This window comes from Sebastes fasciatus, chromosome 7 (assembly GCF_043250625.1).
Source record: "Sebastes fasciatus isolate fSebFas1 chromosome 7, fSebFas1.pri, whole genome shotgun sequence".
Lineage (NCBI taxonomy): Eukaryota > Metazoa > Chordata > Actinopteri > Perciformes > Sebastidae > Sebastes > Sebastes fasciatus.
This window is the reverse complement of record NC_133801.1, coordinates 19,709,585-19,719,540: the sequence shown is the minus strand read 5'-3', so window position 1 is coordinate 19,719,540 and position 9,956 is coordinate 19,709,585. Positions and strand designations below refer to the sequence as shown.

Sequence of the window (9,956 nt, the reverse complement as noted above, 5' to 3'; positions counted from 1 at the left end):
GTGAGAAAATTATGAGATATTTATATTTGATGTATTGATTCTGGTGTATTTTACATTTCTTCCCTTCTCTAAATCCCAATATATTCATATTCCTTATGATTAGGTCTGTCAAAGTTAACGCGGTAACGTGTTAACGCAAATTCGTTATAACGCCACTACTTTCTTTAACGCATTAATGCAACTTGCGATTTTTAGGTTGTAGCGGGCTCCGTTTTAAAGCTAGAGTGAAGATACTGGTCAAAACCTAAGGAATCCATTGGTACCAAACATGTCATACCATCTTGTCACGAAGGAGGCTAATTAATGTCCAAACTTAGGTGAAACTTGGCTAGAAAAAACTGGCAAAGCTTTTTTCAAAGGGGTCCCTTGACCTCTGACCTCAAGATATGTGAATGAAAATGGGTTCTATGGGTACCAACAAGTATCCCCTTTACAGACATGCCCACTTTATGATAATTACATGCAGTTTGGGGCAAGTCATAGTCAAGTCAGCACACTGACACACTGACAGCTGTTGTTGCCTGTTGGGCTGCAGTTTGCCATGTTATGATTTGAGCATTTTTTTTATGCTAAATGCAGTACCTGTGAGGGTTTCTGGACAATATTTGTCATTGTTTTGTGTTGTTAATTGATTTCCAATAGTACATAATAATACATGCATTTGCATAAAGCAAGCATATTTACCCACTCCCATATTGATAGAGTATTAAATACTTGACAAAATCTTCCTTTAAGGTACATTTTGATCAAATCAAAAATATGTGATTAATTTGCAATTGATCGCGATTAACTATGGACAATCTTGCAATTAACAGTGATTACATATTTAATCAATTGACAGCCCTACTTATTAAAAGATGAAGGTTAAAAAGATAAACCTTGTTTTATTTTGACATCATAGGTTTTTGTCATTAGTTCGATTTTAATGGATATATTGAATGAATATATTTTAAAGGCATATTTTACAGAACTCTATTTTTATTAAGGAAATGATAAACAGAAAAGGCAAATAAAAACAAATCGGTTATCAATATCAGTGTTTTGAATGAAAAGTCCATTTGATCAATTTTCTGTCCATTATTAACATTATCATCAATGTCTTTGATAGATATAATAGGATAAAAAGATATAAAAAAGCCAGATAAAATCTGAATTTGATGAGTAAAAGGTCACCTGTATTGTGATAAACACAGCATCAGCACAGTGTAGTCCTAATATCAGCATTGTCCATTGAAGAAGGCCTTCTTCACGCTGTACAAGGCCTCCTCCTTAGTGATCTTCTTCCACTCCTCAGGAATATTTGCTGGCTCCTGCTTGTATTCCTTTGCAAACCTCTCATTGAACCTCGCCAACACATACCTGTAAATAAAGAATATTTAGCTACTTTCAGGTACATTTGCATACAAACATATATATATACTTGTATATAACAAACAGATTATGTAGAAGAAAAATTAACCAATTATGATATTTAAGCCTTAAGAAACCACACAGTACCTCCAGTAAGCACCGGGCATCTGGCTGTCTGGGTCCTCGGCGGAGATGCTCCAGTCTGAGTAGAGGGAGTGGAGGCCCACCCATGCCACAGGCATGTCGTGTGTGTCTTTGCTCATGCCTGGGTTGCCTTCGGTCATGCTTTCAGGGCAACTAAGAGAAAAAGGATCATGGGGCAACATGCCCTTGGGCCTGTGGAGCAGAGCCCTGTGAACCTCATGTTCCATCTCCTCCAGCTCACAGGGGGCTCTGCAGAGAGGACATTGCTGGTCACAGCCTCTCACTCTGTTGAAGAGGGAGTCTCCGGGCTGAACTGGAAGGCACTGAAGAAGTTTGGTGATCTCCACATTTTGGGTGAACTCCTGGGCTAGGACCAAGCGCATTGCAGCCAGTAACTCCATTAGGCATGTGACAAAGCGATCCCATTCTGTGGTGATACTGAAGAATGGTCCATCCAGGGAGGCCCTGGTGACATCCACATCTGCATCTTTCTCCAAAATGAGGCACACTCTCTCCAGCAGTGGCTTTGTATCACTCAGCACTCCATTGGTACCTTCTGCCGTTTGGCTCACTGCTGCCGCAATCTTTCCTACAATTTCTCCAAGTCTCTGTTGCCTCCAGTTATCCAAGTTGGTTGATTCAGAGAGGTGAGCCACCACTGTCTCCTGGATCTTCCTCACTCTGAAGTCTTCATAGGAAAGCAAGTATTCCAGGAAACTTTCAAAGCGGTCCTCCTCTAACAGCTCTTCCAGCAAGCTTTGATGGAAGGCACGTGGGGAATGATACTGCTGGGCTTTACCTTGGATCTCTTTGACAATACGCATCCCCAGTGGTCTATAGATGTAGTCCAACATTGTAGGTTTGACGACCATGGAGGTGAATGCTTGAGCCATCCTCTGGCACTGGTCTCTCTTCCTGAACTGGTAGATAAACTCTGCCAAGTACGTACTCTTGGTCGCAGTAATAGATGTCAAAAGCTCGCTATCCTTGGCATAGCGGTCATGTAGCTTTTGGAAGTCTTGGCACGCAGCGCTACAGAGATAAACTTTCAGATCCACTTCAAAAGCTGTTTTGATTTCCATAGGTTTTTCTTTCAAAGCTTTTTCAACATTTTTTAACATTTTTGTAATGTAGCTGTCAGAGAAATCTGCTGGTAAACTAGATTTGTCTGCTACAAACTGCTTGTATTCTTCAATGATATTGAATGCCACCTGATGAGCTTCTAACCTCTGCAGTCTGTTGTTGTCGTCAAACATGTGCTTTAATCTGCTGCGGTATCCAAAGTGCTCATCATAAACTTTGAAGCTAGATGTCTGGTTTTGGCCGATGACTTCAAGTTTTTTCATGTGTTTCTGGAGACCGCAGCTGATTAGATTCTCTTTCAAAATAGCGGTCACTCTTGCAGTAATATCATCTGTTTCTGAAGGCCTGAAGTCAAAGTTGGACAACGTCTTACTCAACGCACCCTCAAACTCCTCTTCTAGTTCTGTATCTTGAAGGAGAGCTTTGGTTGACTTGCTGTTTTCTACCAGTGCAAGTAGCCTGGATTCCTGCTCTTTTTCAAGCAAGGTCTCAAATTTTTCCAACTGTGTTGAAGAACAATGGCTCTCGTTGACTGTCCCCAACCTCTGTATTGTCTCTTCAGTTACTCTGTCCTGAAGGTCATCCATATTGTTCATGAAGAGTGGCCTGATTGTGTTAGTTTTTAGAAGTTTGTCTTTCATCAAATAGGCCTCTACTTTTGACCTGAGTTTGTCCACCTCTGTTTTGACTTCCTCTTTGGCTTCATCCTTCAGCTCACTCAGAAGGCCATTTTGGATCACAGCGTCCAAAGCCTTTGCCTTTGTGGCAATGATTTTCTTTGTTGCCCCCTTAAGCCAGCTTTCCATGTGTTCCAGAAAACCATCCTCCCACTGGGAAAGCTCTGTGCACAATAAAGAGAAGGCTAAAGCTATGTCAGTATTTTCCAGACCAATCGAGAATGATTCTGATTTCACTGCCTCCCAAACAGCACACAAACAGCTCATAAATTCAGGCAAACCTGTGGCTTCAGACTCTGCTGCACACTTCTTCAATGCCCCAAACAAGTTTTGCTTAAGCTGTAACACAGCCTTACTATACTGCGTATCAATTGGTTCAGAGAGGGACATGTTGTACCAAGGCCCTTTGAGATAGGTGATACAGCTTGTGGTCTTTGCATCATGTTTATCAGTTCCTCTGTCCCCAGTCTCAGTCTGAAGCATATCCGATACACGTCTTAACTGTAATGCTTGTAATAGGCTGTTTATTCCTTCATCCTGGGCCAGGAGTTGGCAAATGGGCATGGATCCACATTCTTTGATGCGTAGGAGAGCATTGACTATGACAGTGAAGTCAGTTTCAAACTCACTACCCGCGTGTGAAGCGATGTTCTGCATTAAAACATCACTCAATCCTGTTGCAACAGTGGCCATCTCATTGTCCTTGATCAGTGTATTCCTATTGTTGTCTAGAGACATTGAGCAGAGACCTTCTACATCAATTAACAACAGAAAATCACACTCCATGTCCTTTCTGAGGTTATCGGGGAGACACAGGGCGACCATGTACAACCCTCTGGTGGATCTTTGCCTTCCTTCAGGAAATTTCACCCCAAATAATGCAGAAAGTACCTCTGCGTTTCTACCATGATGTGCTCCAAGGTTTGTCAGCACTCGGGTCCTGCATTGTTCTTGAGGCAGGCGGCGTTTGAGCTCTGCAAAGACACAGCCCAGCCAGTGGATGGGGATGTTTGAGGCATCTCCATCCATTAGTTCAAGTGGAATCCCGTAGAGAAGAAGGTCTGTAGCTAAGCTAGGGAGACGCAACACATTGTGGCTCCCACTCCCAGGGCTGGTATGTGTTAGCTCAAAAATCAGGCCCATCTCACGCAAGAAGTGCTCAAGACCCAGCCAAGATGGTTCCGTTTCCAAAGACTGTAAACATGAGGCTACTGGATGTTCAAAGGAAACATCTAGGCACATCTGTTGATTGGCAGAAGAAGTCAAATCTCTCAGAGTTAGTCTCATCTCTGGTTCATCTAGCTGTGTCATCTCTGGTTCATCTAGGTGTGTCCGCTCTGGTTCATCGAGGTGTGTCAGATCTGGTTCATCTAGCTGTGTCCGCTCTGGTTCATCTAGGTGTGTCAGATCTGGTTCATCTAGGTGTGTCAGATCTGGTTCATCTAGCTGTGTCCGCTCTGGTTCATCTAGTTGTGTCCGCTCTGGTTCATCTAGTTGTGTCCGCTCTGGTTCATCTAGATGTGTCTGCTCTGGTTCATCTACCTGTGTCAGATCTGGTTCATCTAGCTGTATCCGCTCTGGTTCATCTAGTTGTGTCCGCTCTGGTTCATCTAGATGTGTCTGCTCTGGTTCATCTACCTGTGTCTGCTCTGGTTCATCTACCTGTGTCAGCTCCAGTTCATCTAGCTGTGTCAACTCTGGTTCATCTAGTTGTGTCAGCTCCAGTTCATCTAGCTGTGTCAACTCTGGTTCATTTACTTGTTTCCATTGGCAGCTCAAGGTTCCATTTTCTCTAAACTCCAAATCACGATTTTGGTCCTCAAAGACTGGATCTGAAATTTGTTGAATTCCTTGAATCTCGTTTTCGTTTGACGTCACATATAACTGCTGCTCTCTGACTGGATCGTGTGTGGACTCAAGATGCTCTAACTCTTGGCCTATCTCAAACTGTTCAGAAAGCTGCAGTTCAGCCTTTTCAGGCTGCTCTTCAGTGTTTTCCTCTTCAAATGTTGAATCTGTGCTGAAACTATCACTGTCCCCTAGGTAGCCATTGGCTCCATTTTGGAGCTTATCATAATGTTCTGGCATGCCATCTTTCCTTTCTGTCTGCAAGTTTGTGAATAGATTTTGTGGACGGTTTCCTTTTTCGATTTGCTTCAGTCGAAGCTTCAGCTTCATCCAACTGAGGAAATAAGTCCTCTCCACTTTATCTCTTGAGAAAAGCGCATCAGTGAAAATCTTCATTGCTGGAGTCATTTTGTAGCTGCTCAAGTCTACCAAGATGTCTTTCTTTTCTTTTTGCAGTTGGGGATCGATTTCTTTTCCTTCTTTTCTCTGTTTACTCTCCTCCTTTTCTATTTCAGCAAGTTTGCTCCACAAATGCCCCTGCAAGGGAAGCTGTTTCTCCCTAAATTGAGCAGATCCCTCATCTAAACCTTTCAATGCTTCCTCCACTGTGGCCATTGCCTTTTTACAGACCGCCCCTTCATCTACATTAAGGCCTAGCTCCTCTGCTAATTTCGTTGCTGCTTCAAGTGTAACAAGTTTCAATCCATCTGGTAACAGATCTTTCAGGGTGTCACACAACCTATTAGCCAGTTCCTCCTCACTCAAGTCTTTCCCTTGCAGCACCGATCCTCTGGGAAGCGCCATGTATTCTTCAACGGTTGGACCAACAAACCCCACAACTCTGTTCTCATTCTTCTCAGCCTCTGATACGTCAATCAATATGAGCTTGCTTGCCATACTTTTGCAGGAGGCAAGAAGTTGTTTATCTTTCTCCCTAAGATTCCCACAAAAAACAACCACAGCTGAAGACGCTTGACATAGAAGGCTGAGGCATTTCTCATGTGTACTGGCATCACCACGGAGGTTAGAGATGACCAGGGGGACAGGGAAAATATCACTGGCACTGTCTCCAGTGGGTAGATACCATCCAATCTCGACCAGGCCATTGGAGAGTCTTCGGGGCAGCCGTCCTCCATCCATCCCCCTGTGGAGAAATGTGTCACACGGAGCTCTGAGTCCACTTATAATATTGTTTAGCACCTGTGACTTAGAGACACAACTGTCACCAAGCTTCACACAAGAAACCACTGGCATGTATGTACTTGCCAAATCCCCCTCCTGGACCTTCCTGTTATTATCCGGAAAGTGAGACCTCCATTGGCTCACAGCGCCTCTCAAAGGCCAAAGAAGGAAGCGACTGGGTTCTTGTGGATCTATGTTTGGAAGGACCAGGGGCACAGCAAACTGGCATTGCAACATGTGCCCAGTCATCTCCTGCTGAAGGAAAGTGTTGGCAGACATAAAGACAGCTGTAACTAGATCAAGAGGGTTGACGGCACACTGGCTTTCTCCTCCAAAACCATTGACCATCTCTTCGGGTGATTTGTTGGCATTGTTCAGAACATCATGCAGAGGTTTGCAGCAAGGACTCCGGGCTTCTGGGCTAAGCAGCCAAAGGCGTTGCAGGAAAGCATTTGGTAGATCCTTGGGCTCTATAGGGGCTTGGTTCTCCAGAGTCCAAGTGCTGATGTCCAACATAGATGCTGGGTCCAGTGGTGTAGTCCAGAAGGCCTCCAGACCCAGCTTATTTAGGACCTCTGCCTGGGCATTGTCTTTTGGAGGTTCTGGTTTGAAAAAGAATTAAACATTTAGCCTGTGGATAAGCTACATTTGTAGATTTTACATGGTAATATGGTTTTATGCACTTACATGTAGAAATAAATTGCATGATTGGGGAAAGAAATAATTTCTTTAATTTGGAAAAAAAATAAAAAATGGTAATGTTCTAGTTATACTTTGGAAAAAGTAAAGTTTAAGTACAAACAATATACAAATCAAAGTTTCTTTTGTTTTTGTTAAAAATGTGGGAAAAAAAATGAACATTTTAAATTTGACTTGCATTACATGTAGATTGTGTGATGCATGTCTCTGAATATAAACTTTTACTGAGTTCTTATCAGTCCTTAATTTGTGCACTAGTTTTCAGCTGTTGACTCCGACCAATTTTAATGTTAAGAGTAACAAAAGACTTAGATTTTTAAAGAATGATCAAATTAACAATACTTTTCATATTCATTTTGTTAATGTTACATATTAACTGTTAACTGTTATATATATAACAGAGAGCATTAACAGTTTTTGTTTTTAACATTTTATAAACAGAAAAGGCACATTATCGTTGTAGCTAACTAGTCATTACATTTTAGCTCAGAGTTTTAGCTACACCTGCAAACAAAACAGCAGTGTTCCCCTTAAACACACCATCCAGTGGTGCCATTAACATCCAAATTTACACTTTCTGCCGCCAACTCAATTATCATTAATGGGTAAACACATTAAAGCATTCAGCTATGGTGTGCTTTTATCCAAGCACATCCCTCCTGGACTGCAGGTTTTATCTCATTTTGTTTCCAAAGCCAGAGCAGTTACAGGAGGAAGCTGTAGTGATCAGCTTCAAATGAACTTCCTTCCTTCCTTCAGTAGAATGTAAACATACTGTATGTGGATTAGCTGAGGTTTAGGGGAAATACAGGCTGTGTAGGCGTGGGTTGCTGCAGCAGCATATCTACAAGGTGCCACTGATTTATCTAGAGCACTGCACACCTGATTATCAAAATAGGGCAAAAAAACAGAGCTGTCAATTGTCACCTGTGTAGTTATTCTTTTGTTCGACACAAAAGCCACAAGACAAAGGATGAGAAAGTCATTATTTTTGCTATGTATTTCTGCATGTAGGCTCCCTTGCACATTGTTAGGTAGTTTTTTTTTATCAATAATCTTAATTAATTAATCCACAGCATATTAGGTACGTCAAAAAAGTCCTTTCAAAATAAAACACCTTTCTATGATACCACAACCCCTGAAAAACAAAAAAGGAAACTTACTTTTCTTTTTGCTGCTCAGCCTCTTAGGAAGCTTGACTGACATGATAAATCCAGCTGAGTGACTCTCCGCTCCGTTTTAGATTAGTTTTTGTTCTGTGGTCAGCCGCATCACTAACAACGTGGAGTGTTGACTGGAAACCTGTGATGAAAATTCATAACAAATGTTACTGGCATACAAAAGGCAGCACAACACAGTCAAAAGTACCTGCAAGCTTCTTTGGCCTAATACCATTAATGCCTCATGTAAATGTGAAAACCTCTGTTGGCCTACTTACAATAGATGAGAGTATGTTATAGCCTGCTGTCACATTGTGGAAAGTACAGAGGAGGCTGGTTTGTCAGGAATTTTAACCTCCTGAAATGCTTCACTGAAGCAAGACTGTCCTCCCAGCTTCGTTTTTCTTTTCATTCTAATAAAACCTGAACCGTGACAGACTGAACATGATATGCTGCCATAGTGGCCTCTCCTCAGATCTGGAGACTGTCAGAAAGATAAAACACATCACTGATAGCTCAACATTGAGGTGACTACCGCTTAGTTTTAACACTTCACAGCTTAAAGCTTAATTTGTTTCTGATTAACTCCTTCTGTGTAACAAGTTTGCTTTTTGTGCTCCTTATTTAAGAAGAATATTGCCTGTTCAGTCAGGTCAATTTCAGGAGCTTTAATCTGTTTGAGAATACGATAATACGCTCTCCTATTTGCCTCACTGAATCTTCTATCTGGGTCCTAAATATAGTGATAATGCTATTAATGCAGTAAATTCAATATATTACGCTCTTACCTATTTCTCCTCATACGACTGCTTGGTATAAGAAGTATCCTTCACATTTTATCAGTCACCTCCGCTGTGGTTGTGTCAGTCAGTGAGGAGAGCTCTTATACCTGTCTGTTCAGTGATAAGGCACATTCCTGCACTTCATTCTAATCCCATAAGAACAAAATGAACATCAGTCACACGCACACAGTACTCATCGAGGCACACGTAGACAAGAGTAAACATGTGACATTAGTCCTTATGTAAAACTTCTTTATATGACAGGCTTGATAGTCAGATAGCAGCAGGCGGTGTCTGTCTTTCAGAGCCACCTGCCCCAAAGTATTATCATTGGTCTGCATGGGTCAGAAGCGAGGCTCCAGACAATGACGCACACAAACCCTTAGTCATGTGTGGTCTCTCAGATCTATCTGATTACTACTAATAAGTAGCTGGCATACTGACACTCCCTTTTATTCATAAAAAAAGCTTATTCTCCTTGCTATAACCTGCTGCCTCCAGCCTGACCTTTGAGTTATTTTCTTAGACACCCCTTAAACTTCCAGAAGAAGTGTGGTTGGCAGCCAACCGTTAAACACACACGCACAGAGATAAAGTATGGGAATATACTGATTACAATAAAGAACTGCAATATCAAAGACACAAGCAATGTAAAATAATAAAATGTTTTATAGAATTTAACATTTAACATGCAGAAAACTGGCTTTATATGCACAACATGCATATCCTTATATATATTTGGAGTAAAAAGAAAGACTTAAGATTTAACTGAGTCACCTTCGTTGCAGATATGCTGTTTTTCAATTTGTAAATCCAGGTAGATTCAAACGTGATGCAGTCCTTCACCTTTCTTCCCTCCTTATACGGAGCAAATCTTTCCAATATCAGTTAGAAGGGACTACCAAAAATATTTCGAATATAGACTGCATTATCATAATTACAAGATGGCAGAGGAGATTAGCAATTTGGGTATTTTAATAATTATTCTGAGTTTAATGCATTCACATTAATACCTTTTGCATCTAAAAGCT

The 9,956-nt window shown here is 41.5% G+C and overlaps 1 protein-coding gene across 2 annotated transcripts; it reads right to left on the bottom strand.

Annotated features, from left to right (window-relative positions):
* Nucleotides 1-1,076: 1,076 nt before the first annotated feature.
* On the bottom strand, nucleotides 1,077-9,070 carry gvin1l2 (GTPase, very large interferon inducible 1-like 2). Of its 2 annotated transcripts, XM_074642075.1 has the most exons (4): nucleotides 8,932-9,070; nucleotides 8,147-8,285; nucleotides 1,498-6,886; nucleotides 1,077-1,359 (listed from the first exon to the last, which is right to left on the bottom strand). In XM_074642075.1, the coding sequence occupies exons 2-4, from the start codon at nucleotides 8,187-8,189 to the stop codon at nucleotides 1,218-1,220; spliced, it is 5,574 nt and encodes a 1,857-aa protein (XP_074498176.1). In that variant the 5' UTR covers nucleotides 8,190-8,285; nucleotides 8,932-9,070; the 3' UTR covers nucleotides 1,077-1,217. The 2 variants fall into 2 exon arrangements, with proteins under 2 accessions (XP_074498176.1, XP_074498177.1); XM_074642076.1 differs by lacking the exon at nucleotides 8,932-9,070 and having other exon boundaries at nucleotides 8,147-8,330.
* Nucleotides 9,071-9,956: the final 886 nt, after the last annotated feature.